This window comes from Grampus griseus (genome assembly GCF_964374135.1).
Source record: "Grampus griseus genome assembly, chromosome: 19".
Taxonomy (NCBI): Eukaryota; Metazoa; Chordata; class Mammalia; order Artiodactyla; family Delphinidae; genus Grampus; species Grampus griseus.
Window position 1 is genome coordinate 13449227 of NC_139013.1, and position 15048 is coordinate 13464274.

A 15048-nucleotide genomic window follows, 5' to 3' on the forward strand; every position below is an offset into this window, starting at 1 on the left:
ACCTGCTCCTGGGGTGGGGAGCGGAACTCGCGAGTACGTCGGGCAGTCTCAGCTGCAGTCATGGTGAAGGCTTTCACAAGGATGCTGTAGCGGTCCCTCTGGTTGGCCTGGAGCTTGTCCACGTAGCGCTCTGCAAAGGCTGCAAGAGACTCTACACGGTGCTGCAGCTCTTGGTCACAGAAATACTCCAGCAGGTGACACATCTGTGGGATGACAGCCATGCAGTAGGAGGGATGGTGGTGAGACCGTCAGGACTTCCTTGAAACTTTTCTTGCTTTCTCTCCCCACTCCATAGCCCTGCTCTGGTCGAGCCACCACTGTCTCCTGCCTGGATCCTCAAGCCGGCCATCTCCACGGTCTCATCCCTCTAATTCACCTCCCACATGGAAACCAGATAGCTCATTCAAAGCCAGCAGCACTCCACCGCTTTATGCCCTTCCACAGCTCCCCAGGGCCTTGGGACAAAGTCCGCACTCAAGCCCCACCAGACCCTGTGTGTCCTAGCCCAGAGGGAGGGAGGCTGGAAAACAGGAAGAATCAGCCCACCTGTAACTTAACAGACTCCGGCAGCTTCATCTGCAGCAGCCCCTCCTCCAAGTCTTCTTCTTTGTCCCCTTCTGCCGCCTCCTCTTCCTCTTGTTCTGCATCTTCCTTCTCCTGTGCCTCTTCCTCCTCGTCCTCCTCCTTCTCCTCCTCGTCCTCCTCGTCCTCCTCGTCCTCCTCTTCCTCGGTGAACACTTCAGGCTCAATCATCTTTAAGATCTGTTTCACATCCTCATCGCCAAAGATACCCATCACCTACAGGACAAAGCCCGGGTCTGTCACTGTGGCCTGCAAGGCTTCCATAATCAAGACCCAGCCTCACTCCCCAGATCTGTTTCTCCCGCACAGGCCAGATTCATTCCTGCATTGGCTGTATACAGCTCCTCTTACAAGCAGGAATGGCACCCCACCCCCGCCCTGCCACCCATCCTCCTTAAGATCCCCCCAGATCCACACCCTGTGTCCCACGTACGTGGCCCAGACTACATAGCCAAACATGCGCACCTCTCCCTTCACAAGAAGTGTCCTTTTTCCCAAGCTTGAGCATTTGTTACTCTGTAACAGGACACACCCTACACCTGAGGCCCTCATAGCTCCCAGCATATGCTAGCTCTCAGTCAACATAATGAAGATGCTATCAGATGCAAGGAGAGTAGGTAGATAAAAGGGAAAAATAGTGGGGAAAGAGGGAGAGATGAATGAACGGGGGGGGGGGGGAGGACTGGGTGACTGGGTGGATGAATTAATAAACGGAATAGTAGAGGTTTGATGGGGAGATGGATGGATGGGTGGATAATGAACTGAGAGATGAAGGTAAAGGTGGAAGAAGAGATGGTGGGTAGATGGATGACAGGATAAATGATGTATAGATAGGTGGGTGGACAGATGGTTTGACAGATGCATAAGCAAGTAAATGAGTGGATGGGCAAATAGATAAATGGGTAACTAACCAGGCACCAGGGTAGGATGGATATGTGGATGGGTGGATAGGTTTGCGTATGAAAAATTGGATGGATGGATGGATATATGGATGAGTCATTAGATGGGCATGTGAATGAAAGGGTACATGAAATGAAGAAGGGGTAGAAGGATGGAGAATGGGTGAATTAAAGGGTGTAGATGGTTGGATGGATTTGTGGGTACGTGTATGGGTCTTAATATATATGGATAGAGAGATGCATGGATTGATGGACAGATAGGTGGAAGATGGAGAAATGGGTGAATCTGTGGATGGGTGGATGAACGGATGCACAGGTGGAAGGAGGCTGATGGTTGAATGCATGAAGGGAAAGATAGATTAATAAATAAATGGGTAGGGGGACGGATGAATAGATGAAACGGTGGATGTGATGATGTGTGAATGAATGGACAACTAGATTGAAAGTTAGATGGATACATGGATGGATGGATGGATAATTGGGTGGAGACTGGAAGGATAAATACATGAGGAACATTTGGATGGAAAGATGGGGGTATGTTTGAATGAATAGGTGGATGGATGGAAAGGCTGGTGGAGGATGGATGAATGACGGTTGGTTGGATGGATGAATGGAAAGAAGGAAGTGATTACTAAACAGATGAATAGATGGCAGACGAATGGATGGAAGGAAAAGTGAATGAGCAGATGACAGAAGGATAAGTTGGAAGGTGAAGGGTATATGGACAGAGAGATGAATGGGTAGCTGGATGTATAAATGGGAGGGGAACATATGGAGGTATGTATGTACAGATGGATGGATGATTTGGAATGTGAAAGAACAGGCCAGAGGGAAGCAGGAGGAAGCCATTACCAGCAGGGTGGACACAAGCTTGAGCACGGGCACAAACTGGAACTCCACGGAGCCCCCGACAGGGTCGCGTGCGTGCTGCCCACCGTCTCGCACTGCCTCCCCCAGCATTCTTAGTGCTTTGTCCCGAAGAGCCTCCAGAGGGATGCTGGGGCTGAGACGGGATGGAGCTTCTGCCGCCCCAGCAGCTGGCAGGGCAGCCACAAAACAGGGAGCTAAGAAATGGTGTGGAGGCCGCAGCGAGGTGGTGACGCCGACACCAGGAAGGCTGTAGCGGCGGGGACCATTATCTGCCCTTTTTCCAGGCGGGAAGAGGGTGATGGCACGGGTCTCAGGAGTGAGGGGCACAATGTACTCAGAGAGCATGGAGCGGCGGCTGCGGCAGGCACTCTCGAGATGGATGCTGATGAGGAGGTCGTAGTAGCCTGCACGCAGGGGGCCAGGCAGATGCGCGTCTTCCAGGGCGTGCAGCAGCTGTGCCTGGTCCACGTGGCTGCACAGAGCATGTGCCACGCGGTTGTTGCCCAGGGCGCACACGGCGCAGTAGAGGCGGAGGGTGTGCGAGTGGAAGCGCTGCAGGTCCAAGCGCTCCGACAGCTCCAGGATGTCCATGCATCTGCAGTGGAGATGGGCCACATTCAGGGACTCAGCAGGCAGAGGAGGTGGGAGACAGACACAGACCGCAGAGAGGCAAAGAGGTGCTCAGGGGAGTGTTGGTGGCCCCAGCAGCGAATCCCAGTGTTCTGCTGGGTCAAGTTTCTGTGAGGTCTGTGGAGCTGAGTCTAGGAGTCTTTTAATGGTTCTGGAAGTCACTCAGTGGTCTGAGGGCTCCCTGACATATATCTGGGTTCCATGGGATGGTCTGGTACTCTGGGGATCTAAGAGTCCATGGGAAATATCTGGTGACCCTGAGATGTATCTAGGATCCCAGGTTGGGTCTGAATCCCCCTCTGGCAGGTCTGAGTACCCTGGTTATATTTGAGCACCAACAGAATGTAAACTCCGCCAGTGCAGGACATTTCTGCCTCTTTTGTTTGTTTGTTTGCTATATTCCCAGCACCTAAAAAGGACTTAGCAGGCTTCCCTGGTGGCGCAGTGGTTAAGAATCCACCTGCCAGTGCAGGGAACATGGGTTGGAGCCCTGGTCCGGGAAGATCCCACATGCCGCAGAGCAACTAAGTGAGTGCACCACAACTACCCAGACTGTGCTCTAGAGCCCACGAGCCACAACTACTGAGCCCGTGTGCCGCAACTACTGAAGCCCGTGCGCCTGGAACCCATGCTCCGCAACAAGAGAAGCCACCGCAATGAGAAGCCTGCGCAGCGCAACGAAGAGTCGCCCCCACTCGCTGCAACTACAGAAAGCCCACGTGCAGCAACGAAGACCCAACACAGCCAAAAATAAATAAATAAATAAATAAAGGACTTAGCAAATAGTATGTGCTCAATAAATATTTGTTGTAGGAACAAATGAATAAATGGGTGCGTCTGAGGCCCCTGGGGATGGGTCTGAGTCCTCCTGGGCAGGTCTGAGTCCCCTGAGTTATACAAGAGCATTACTAGAATGTCCGTTCACAAGAGTTTGGTGTCTCCAGGCTAGAATTCTGCTGTCACACAGGAGGAGCTCAGAGCTATCTGTCGCATCAGTGAATAAAGGAAAGATGAAGCCTCTTCCTCGGGTGAGTCTGGGATCCTGGCCACATTTAGAGTCCTTAAAAGCTTTCCTGTCATCCATGTGAATACTCTTTAGCCCGGTGTGCCTGGGTCCCCTGGAGCGGGTTAGGTATCTCCAAGGGATACCTCTAAAGTCTCCTGGGTATGTCCAAGAGAACCTGGGGCGCCTCCAGGCCTCTCTGAATAATGTGCAAGACCCTCTGAGGTGCACTTGAGGCCCCTGGGATGCTGTGTGGTCTCCTTGCTGTGGATCTGGACTCCCTGCGATGGGTTTGGAGCCCCGTAGGTGAGTCTGGAGTCCACTGGGGTGTTAGCTGGGGATGCCTGGGCTGAGTCTGGGTCCCCTGAGGTGGGTCTGAGCCTGCTGAAAGGGATTTAGAGCCCCCTGGAGTGTTATCTGGGGATGGTAAGGTAGGTCCGGGGCTTCCGGGGTAGTGGGGAGGGGCACCGGGTGGGATCCAGACCCCAGAGCGCTTGCAGTATCCGCCCCACCCCTGGGCGCCGGGGCTGTCCCTGACCGGTTCTCCTCGGGGATGTGCAGCGCCATCATGGTCAGCGGCTCCTGGCACTGCACAGCCCAGCCCAGCCGCTCGCCCGCACGCCGCGTGTCCACCTGCAGGAAGTGGTTGGGCATGCGGCTCCACGACACGGGCATCAGCATCTGCACCTCAAGCCGCGGCGGGCACTGTGGGGTGGGGTTCTTGCGCTCGCTCAGAAACATGGCGGCCGACAGCGGCATGATGTTCTGGGGACACAGGGGGATGCACGTGTCAGGATTCCCCACCCTTTCCCTCCGGCCACTCTGTTTCCAGGAAGACCTCCCGGATTTCTCCCCCCACTTCAGCCGCTCTGCCAGCCTGACCTCCCACACCTCTGTCCTCAGCCTGCCCCCATTAGCGCCCCATCACTGCAACCTGACCTTCTGCTTCCCCAGCTCAAACTGGATGACGTTCTGGTGTGTCGGCAGGACAAACACAGCAGGAAACAGCTTTGTATTGGGTTCCACCTGGAAAGGGAGAAGAGGGCAGGGTGAGGAAGGAGATGAACTGGAGGTGGTACTGACTCTGGATCCCCGACTCGGGAGCCAGTTACCCCAGCCTGATGCTGCTGGCGTCTACAGATCCAAACTCAGGCGCTGGAGGCTCCGCAAGAGCCCTGAAGTGGCTCACGGGCTGCACCTTCTCTGATCCAATGAGGCCAACCTCCTCCCCCTCCCCCAGGGCAACCTGTCGTCTGGGTCTTTGCGCACATCGTGCCCACCCCCACCCACGAATGCCATTCCTGTTTCTCTCCCAAGCACTTATTTATTCTTCAAAGTTCAAAAAGCATCCTCTGACTGCCTTTCCCTGCAGCCCCTCTGATCTTTGAAGAGAAACCCACCCAGGCTCTGGCACAACAAACACCACTATCTGTGAAGCAGTCTTGTCAAACCTGAATCTAATCCAATCTAATCTGGACCCATCTCCCAGTTTACAAGAAAATACAGGGGACAGAGGAAAATGTTTAAATGACACCTCAGGTGTGCACCAGCCAGATTCAGCCTGTGGGAAACTAGGCCAGCACTCTTCAGATGGTAGTGTGCACACGAATGCCCTGAGATTTATTTTAAAAATCAGATTCTGGGGCTTCCCTGGTGGCGCAGTGGTTGAGAATCTGCCTGCTAATGCAGGGGACACGGGTTCGAGCCCTGGTCTGGGAGGATCCCAGATGCCGCGGAGCAACTAGGCCCGTGAGCCACAACTGCTGAGCCTGCGCGTCTGGAGCCTGTGCTCCGCAGCAAGAGAGGCCGCGACAATGAGAGGCCTGCGCACCGCGATGAAGAGTGGCCCCCGCTCGCCGCAACTGGAGAAAGCCCTCGCACAGAAACGGAGACCCAACACAGCCATAAATAAATAAATAAATAAATAAATAAATAAATAAATAAATAAATAAATAACTGAGCTAAAATTCAAGCCCTCTTAAAAAAAAAAATCAGATTCTGATTGGGCAGGTCTGGGTAAGAGCCTGAGATTCTGCATTTCTAACAGGCTCCCAGGTGATGCAGAGCCTGCTGGTCCCGGGACCACACTTTGAGGAGCAAAGTTCTACCAGACAGACAGCTGATTTCTTCAGTGAATACATTTCAAAGGGGAAAAAAAGAAAAAAATGGAAGGGAAATCTACATATGAAAAGAGACTGAAGGGACTTAGCAACCAACCAAAACATATCACCTTATTTAGATTCTGATTCAAACAAACAGTAAAAAGACATTTTGGAGACAACCAGAGAAGTTTGACCATGGGCTGGATATTTGGTGATATCTAAGAATTCTTGGGGTTTTTTTAAGACAACAGTGGTATTGTAGCTATGTTTTTTAAAAGAATCCTTATCTTTTAGAGATACATACTGAAAAGAGACAAACTGTATCATATATCTGAGACAAACCATACGATATCTGGGATTTCCTTCAAAATCCTCCAGTGGGTGTGGATAAAGATGAATCAAGGTTAGCCGTGAGTGGGTACTAGTTGGAGCTGTGTAATGGGGACATGGAGGTTCATTACGCTGTTCTATTTTTGCGCATTTTTAAAATTCTCCATTCAAAATAAAGTTTTATAAAATAAATAAAGTTAGATGGATTAATGGATGGATAGCAGATTCGTGGTAGTAGGTATATGGGCATTCATGATACAATTCCTTCAATTTTGCTGTATGCTTGAAATCTTTCATAATAAAGTGATGAAAAGGAAAATCCCACCTTAGAATTTTGGTCCATCCCAGGATGTGCCCTGATTGGTGAAAAGGTGGCGACTGGTATCACCCAGCCCAAGAGGGATATGGACCTCTCTCCAAGGTCAAGGCTCTGCTCTGTCTCCCCCTTTCTGGATGTCAGTTCGAGGAATGGTTCACCTAGGTGGTCTCCCAGGAACCTCCCAGCTCTGGCCTGTCCTGAGGCTGTTTTATCCTGTCTCTCTGGGGTCTGCCCTCAGAGGGTGTCTGGGAGGGATGTCCCGGGATGCTGAGACACGAGGATGCTATTGCTAAGTTGCTGAATGAGGGCTGGGCTTACCTGGAAAAAGGTGTTGCTCTCTTTGCCGTTGGCAGTAAAGGTCATCAGGCCAGTGGCCAAGTCCACCAGGCAGCCAATGACAAGGTCCGTGTGGCTGATCCGGCCCTGCTGCCCGGGGCTCACGAAGTCTCCACCCCACACCATGTAGCAGTTGCTGCACTTGAGGCTAGAGGACACAGGAGTGATCAGTGCCCCGATCGCCAGCCGAGGCGCTCTGGACCCTGGACGCCCCCTTCCCTGAGCTCCCGGAATACCATGACTCAGAGCCCCACCCCCAAACGCCCGCCACCTGCAGACCTGAGTGCTGAAACCCCTCACCCCAGACCCTGAGCCCCTCGGAGCTAGAATTCTTAGAAGCTGGTGGGGGGAAGGGGTGGTTCCAGAACGAGGAGAAGGAGAAGGGGAGCAGGACGAGAGGATAGAAAAAGGAGGTAAACTAGAAAGAGGACGGCAAGATGGAAGAGGAGGAGAAAATGGAAAAGAAATGGACGAAGAAGAGGAGGGAAAACCCAGAGCAGGAGCCATGGGAGGAAGACAAGCAGGAAGAGAGGAGGGGCTTCCCTGGTGGCGCAGTGGCTGAGAGTCCGCCTGCAGGTGCAGGGGACGCAGGTTCGTGCCCCGGTCCGGGAAGATCCCACATGCCGCGGAGTGGCTGGGCCCGTGAGCCATGGCCGCTGAGCCTGCGCGACCGGAGCCTGTGCTCCGCAACGGGAGAGGCCACAACAGTGAGAGGCCCACGTACCGCAAAAAAAAAAAAGGAGGAAAGGAGGAGGAGGTGCCCGGCGCTGACCTCCGGTCTCCCACGGCCCCCGCCCCTGCCCGCACCTGCTGTGGATGTTGCCTTGCTCATCCCCCATGGTCACCGTCACCACCCGGACCTTGCTGAGGTCGAAGTTCATGTCGTGCTGATGGTAGTCCGGGGTGACCCAGCCCACCCACACGCAGCTGGGCTCCTGGCCGGCAAAGACCCTCACGGAGTAATAGTACTGCAGAGGCAAAGGGGGGACCGGTGGTCAGTGGGCTTCCCTGAGACTCTGAATTGACTTCTCTGGATTCTCAGTGTCCTCTGGGAGTTTAACAAGAAGTTGCTGGATTTGAGACCCCCTGGGTCTGTGTCCCTCTGTCTCTGTATTTACTGATGTATTCCTAGATTCGGGAATCCTTTGGGACTGTTTCGTGATACACCCAAATTTGGGTCCCTCCCCAGGTTATACAGCAAAGTTATAAATAAATAATAGCTCACAAATGAACTCACTTCAATCCTTACACCAAGCGGATACACTTTTTATCTCTATTTTACTGATGGGGAAACCATAGCGCTCCCACAGCAGAGAAGACATAGAGCCGTGAAGTGACACCCAGGTAGCCCGTGATCCTAACCACTAGGCTGCTTGTCTCAGAAAATATTCCAGATTTGGTGAATCCCCAAACTGTATTGGAATACTTGTGAATTTTGGTTCCCAGGAATATACCAGAATAGCTACTAAGTTTGGGGTGTTGAGTTTATATGGGTGAACCCAAATATTGGGGTGCCGAGTCTATGTTGGTTTATCCCTGGGATTTGGGGGGCCCTGGGAGTTCTATCAGTGTGCCCCATGGCTTCATTGTGTTCCCTGCAATTTTTAGGCCCCTTAGCTATATGGATTTACGGGTTCAAAGGGTTAAATTGATGTGTACTGTATTTTGTGGTCTCCTGTATATATTGCGGTGTCCCCAGATAAGGGCAATTACTGGGGATTACAGCATGAAATTTGGAAATCTGGAGGGGGGGCCTGAAGTTGAGGGTCCCCGGTTCCCACCGTGGTGGTATTGAGGATGATCTCAGGGTCATCACGGTCATCAGCAGGCATCACCTCGCGAGGGAGTCGGGGCAGAGTGGGGGTGGCTGGTGGCTGGGTCATCATGGCGGCCTTCTTGGCCTTGAACAAGAACCTGGTGGTGGAGAGGAGAGGCTGTCATGAGACTCACTCTCAAGCCCAGCTCCCCAGCCCTCTCCATCGCAACGTTCGTGCCTCCACATCCATCCTAAATAAGCCTCGTTTCTAATACCCAAGGCCTCGCCTCTAGAGGGATGAAATTCCCAACTGCACCAGCATAGTCCACCGTGGAGGAGCTCTGTGCTTTCGGATTCCGGGTTATCCAGATGTAAAGGTGCCTCTGGGAACATGGAGGTTCCCTGGGGGAGCACACAATGGTCCCCTAAGTCACCATGTCTCATATGGGTGCTAAAGGCGTTTGGGAAAGGACAATTCTTCATCGGGCACTGCCTTGTGCACTGAAGACATGCAGAATCCCTGGGGCCCCCAGCCAGCAGTACCTCCCCCCAAAACTGTGATAACTAAAAACGTCCCATCATTTCCAAACATCCCCTCAAGAGACACAGAACTAAATCCCACCGAAAACTACTGCCACAGTAGGGGAAAAGCAGATTTCGTTTCATTTCAAATTGAATGCCCTTTGAGGGTCTCCCTTGAAGTTAGTTTTTGGGGGGGTACATTTGAGACACAGGTGTGACCCCAATTTAGAAGACCAATGATATTCACTGGGTACCTTGGGGTACAGTCAACTTTCCCAAGATTCTGAGGTCCCCTTTAGTGTTCACAGATAATGAAGTCCATTGGATGAAAAGCTTTGGTACCCCAGGGACCGTGGAGCTCTCCATAGATAGAGTGGGGCATCCCGATTTCACATTCTCAGGGAAACTAGAGCATCCCAGGGACATAATAACGTTCACTCGAGACATAACAGGATCCCTCAGTAATCTGACCCCGCTTAGCATATATGGGCCCACTTTGGGATACAGGGGGTTTCTCAAGTTCCTGAGGTTGCCTAATTGGGGGTCCCAGGACAGACCCCCAAACCCCACCCTGCCCCACCCTGGACTCACCCTCTCTTCTTGTTCTTCTCCGTGGTAGCATCCTTCTCATTCTCTGCCCTGGGAGGCTGGGCCTCTACCCCAGCCTGGGCGGTGCCCCCGGGTGACCCTTCCTTGGCAGTTCCTTCTTTGCCCCCCTCAGCCTCGCCCCAGTGCCCAGCTGAGCGGCGCAGGTTCTCATAGTCGGGATCAGGCTCCGCTGCCCGGGCCTCATCCTCAGCAGGAGGCTGCAGGCCGGGGGGTGCCAGAGGGGTGGCCCCTGCGGTGCAGCGGAAGTGCTGGTGGAACTGGACCGGAAGGCTCAGCCGGAGAAACAGCATCTCCACCAGACTGTTCTGGGAGCCCCACGTGCGGTGGGTCAGGCGCAGGCAGGGGGGTGTGTCCACGGTGCCGTCCACACGAGTCACCTGTGGGGGTGAGGCAGGAAGCACTGAGCCAGGAGGGTGAGCTAGGCCATTGGCCCTAAACCTTATTACACACAGAGTCACCACGAGGCCTTAGAGCACCGTGTGAGAATTAGCCAAAGACTCACTCCTCCAAGCGTACGAACTCCCATGGGACACACAGCTTGGCCGTGGGGTGCATTCAGCCTTCTGTCTACCTTTGTCTGGACACCTTTGTACAGTGGGCAGCCCTGGTCAGACACTGGAATCACCTGGGGAGCTTTCAAAACCTTCCTGCGCACAGGGCTCACTCCAGACCCGGTCATCCACCCATCCACCCATTCATTCTTCCATCCTTCCACCCACCAGTCCATCCATCCATCCATTCACCCATCCATCCATCTAACACTACACAAATATTTACTGAGCACCTACTGTGTGCCAGGCACTGTTCCAAGTGCTGGGAACACATCAGTGAACAGAACAAGGGCTCTTGGGGAGAGCAGCCCAGAAGGGTCAGATTTTTTTAAAGGCTCCCCAGAGGAATTTCTGTTAGACTTGTTGGTTGTGGGAATATAACACTCAGAAGAACGCATACATCGTAAGTGCACAGCACAATGAGGTTTTGGAGGGACCACGCCTATGTACCCAGCACTCAGATGGAGAAATGGAACACCACCAGTCCCCCTGGGAGTCCCCTCAGTGCCCGTTTAGTCACTACACTCTCAAAGATAGCAAGGGATTCTGATGAGGGAAATGCACCGACCTGGCCTAAATAAAGGGCAGGAGCTGAGAGAGGGGCAGGTGCCCGGCCTGTGCGCTCCAAAGGCAGACTCTCAAGTTTTCTGGAGACTCCATTAACAACTGGAGCAGTTCCCTTTCTTTGATGACCCACCTCAAGTTGACCTCCTTAAGGACCAATTGCCAAGAGAGACCTCTGTGCTCCTCACCAGCCAGTGAATTCACCCCAAAACTGTGCAACCAAGACTGTCTGCAGGGTCTCTTTCTCCCCTCTCTCCCATCTCTCTTCTAAATCCTGTTCTGCCTCTGCTCCTTGGCAAGCCTACTGACCATCTCCTTCCTGTGGTAAGTATGCAAAGCAACTTAATGTCTGATTATTCGTTCACAGTTAACGCCCTTCTGACTTAGCACATCACAGGTTAGCTTTGCCCATTCTTGAACTTTCTGTGAATGGGATCCTACAGTATGTGCTCTTTTGCGTCCGGCTTCTTTCATTCAACATCGTGCCTGAGAGACTCATCCACGTGGTTGTGGGTAGGTTAGTTTATTCATTCTCACTGCCGTCTAGCATGCTGTTCTTTGGGTTGAGAACACCATCTGGCAGTGGCAGGGATTGGGAGGTTCACGTCTTCCCCACCATCCTCTCCCACCCCAGGCACCTCTCTGGTCTTAGTGCTCCCACTCTCGCCTCCTCCAATCCACTGTCAATAGAGACCTTTCCAAAACTCAGATCTAGACTGGACATTCCCTTGTTTAAAACCCTTCCATTTTCACCTAGCCTTAAAATGCCTTCCCACAAATTATTTATTAATTATAAAGAGAAAAATAGTAACTTGATGGTGGAGAAACTTGGCGGACTCCACCATAACCAAACAGTCAAAGTTAATGTAATCAGTAATAAGACATAATGACATGATGTGCCGCCCTGATATTCTGCATCAAGAAGAACACAACCTCTTTGCTATGGTATTCGTGCCAAATACATGAGGAATATTCTGCAAAATAACTGGTCTGTACTCTTCAAAAATGTCAGCATCATGACAGACAAACACTCAGAAATATTCTACATTGAAGACTAAAGAGACATAACAGCTAACTGCAACGTGTAACTGCGGATTGGATTTTGGACCAGAAAAATAAAAAGAGACATCATTGCCACGATTAACAAAATTTGAATATGGGTTGTAAATTAGGTAACAGTACGTATCAATGTAAAATTCCCTGATTTTCATAACTGCGGCTCTGTAAGAGCACAGCCTGTTCTGAAGAAATGCACGTTGAAATATTTAGGGATAAAGAGGCATGATGTCTCCAACTTCCCTAAATAATTCAGGAAAGAGAAAGAGAGAGAGAATGTGAGAGAGAGGGAGATCTGAGCGATGCCTAGGACGGGAAAACTGAGGCTCAGGAGGAGACAGTCACAGGCCCAGGTCATACAGCAGGTAAAAGGCCAACTCCAGGTCTGATTCGAAAGTACCAGCTGAAGCTTAGCCACGTGGAATTCAAGTTCTTCCCAGGTTGAGAAAAAGACTGTATCACTTTATTGTCACAATCTGACCCTGAGTTTAACCTTGGGAAAGAAAGGCACTAGGGTCTAAAAATTCGGATACCAGATTAATGAAGAGTTACTAAAAATAAATAAACCCATGGGAATTCCCTGGCGGTCCAGTGGTTAGCACTCCTTGCTCTCACTGCCAAGGACCCGGGTTCGATGCCTGGTTGGGGAACTAAGATCCCACAAGCTTACTGCCGTGCTTTGTGGCCGGCAATAAATAAACAAACAAACAAACCCCCAAAATACCACCACAGATAACAGTTAGTAAGGAAGCTGCCGAAATGTACCCAGTGATTTATATTTCTTTAAACCTTGTTGTAGGATTAGATAGTTATAAGGGCTGGAAATGTCCACTGGGGTCACTTAATCCAGCTTCTCTTTTCTCCCTTCCCGCATTTTGTAGGCGGTACCTGGAGCCCAGGAAGGTGTAGTTTGCCAAGGTTATACCCTACGAGGCAGCCCTGGGAGCCCATGATCCTGACACCCACTTCTATGCGGTTTGTGGGCTAACAGAGAAGCCAAAGAGAAGCTTGGGGAAGAGAACTGTGGGGAGGACGAGGTTTGGAAGCAGATCAGAGCGTGCTGAGTGGGCTCGGTCCTCACCTCATAGTGGGGATGCTCAGGGGGCGTGGCCTGAAACTGGGGAAGGCTTTTGCTGAACCAGGTAGTGACCGGGCGCTGCATGTTGATGGCAAATGGCTCAAAACCTTCCTGGAGGCCACAGATGGTAAAGAACCGCAGGGAGCTCACATCCTGGCCCAGGTTCAGGTGACCCACCTGGCCAGGTCCCAAGCTGCAGACGGGCAGGAAGCCTAGTGGGAGGGGATAGATGGGCCGGGGTGAGGATAGATGGGCAGGGCAGGGGCAGCCATGGGGAAGGAAGTACTGTGGAAAGAAGGGATGGAAGAGCGGGGGGCTGGAGGGGACAGCGTAGGGTCAGATGAGATGGAAGAAAACCAGAAAGGGGCCACAAGGCCAGCCCTCACCATCCCCAATCTCAATATCCCGGAAGGCTGTTTCAGAGCCTGAATCGGACATGAGGACCTCGCCGTTGAGGGTGAAGATAATGGTGTTCTCTGTGAGGTCGATCATGCAGCCCACGACATCACCTGACTGCCAGGGACGCCCAAACGGTTCACTGCCCAAGTGCCAGCGCTGACCCTGTGAGGGGGCAACGGGAGACGTGGTGCGGGAGAGACACACAGAGGGACGGGGAGATACAGAAGCAAGGGGAGACGTGGTGCAGGAGAGACACACAGAGGGACGGGGAGATACAGAAGCAACGGGAGACGTGGTGCGGGAGAGACACACAGAGGGACCAGGAGATACAGAAACAACGGGAGACGTGGTGCAGGAGAGACACACAGAGGAACGGGGAGATACAGAAGCAACGGGAGACGTGGTGCGGGAGAGACACACAGAGGGACCAGGAGATACAGAAACAACGGGAGACGTGGTGCAGGAGAGACACACAGAGGAACGGGGAGATACAGAAGCAACGGGAGACGTGGTGCAGGAGAGACACACAGAGGGACGGGGAGATACAGAAGCAACGGGAGACGTGGTGCAGGAGAGACACACAGAGGGACGGGGAGATACAGAAGCAAGGGTACAAGTGTCAGGTCCAGGGCATGTGGGACAGAAGAGGGCTCACCCCCACGGTGGCCCCCATCTTACCCCACGTTTGCATCCATGATCCTCAAAGGATGAGCTTTCATGCTTTCCCCTCCCACTAATCTCTGTATCTCATCCCTTCTGCCTGGGTTCTCTATTGTTTCCATGACTGGGGCTGGGGTTATACAGACCACCAAAGTGCTAGTGGAGGGTTGGGGACAGCAGCAAGTAGAGGGATGGAAAGGAAAAACTAACCTGTCAATGTCCCCCATACGGACCCAAATATACACATATGCCCCCAGAATAGATAAATGGATAATGAGATGGATGGATAGGAAGCAGGGTATATGGCTGGATGGAAGAACGAAATGAAAGCTGAGAGTCTACCTGGGTTGATGCAGGGAGGGAAGAAAGTGTAGACAGACACATAGGTAGATGGATGGGTGGATGGATAAATAGATGATGTACTTATGCATTAAATTATTGGATAGATGAATGGATAAATGAAATCACAAATTGACTAAACAGGTGAATTGCGGAACTAACAACTACATGAATAGATGGCAACGTGGATGACTAAATGATTCTTTGGACAGATGAGAAGGATGGATGAATGGACAGACAGACGGTTGGATAGAGAGATGGATGATGGATGGACATATGCGTGGGCAGAGAGAGGGAAGGATACATGGAAGAATGGGTAGATGAGTGGGAAGGTAGAGTCAGAGATGGGCGGACAGAGTGAGGCACAGGTGTATGGGCTGGAGTGTATGAGCTGTGGGAAGGGCTGGAGTGTATGAGCTGTGGGAAGGACCACAGAGTCTGGC

The 15048-nt window shown here is 52.1% G+C and overlaps 1 protein-coding gene across 2 annotated transcripts in view; it reads right to left on the reverse strand.

The window, feature by feature from the left end:
- The window catches only part of RYR1 (ryanodine receptor 1), a 118158-nt gene that overhangs the window by 75977 nt on the left and 27133 nt on the right, over positions 1 to 15048 (reverse strand). For both annotated transcript variants that reach the window (XM_082676282.1, XM_082676281.1), the window contains exons 26-36: positions 13594 to 13768; positions 13211 to 13419; positions 9941 to 10335; positions 8853 to 8985; positions 7879 to 8039; positions 7054 to 7219; positions 4924 to 5010; positions 4523 to 4749; positions 2334 to 2946; positions 547 to 798; positions 3 to 203 (exon numbers count right to left, since the gene is read on the reverse strand). In XM_082676282.1, coding sequence (XP_082532408.1) covers positions 3 to 203; positions 547 to 798; positions 2334 to 2946; positions 4523 to 4749; positions 4924 to 5010; positions 7054 to 7219; positions 7879 to 8039; positions 8853 to 8985; positions 9941 to 10335; positions 13211 to 13419; positions 13594 to 13768 — 2619 coding nt within the window. The remainder of the gene's footprint in view (positions 1 to 2; positions 204 to 546; positions 799 to 2333; positions 2947 to 4522; positions 4750 to 4923; positions 5011 to 7053; positions 7220 to 7878; positions 8040 to 8852; positions 8986 to 9940; positions 10336 to 13210; positions 13420 to 13593; positions 13769 to 15048) is intronic.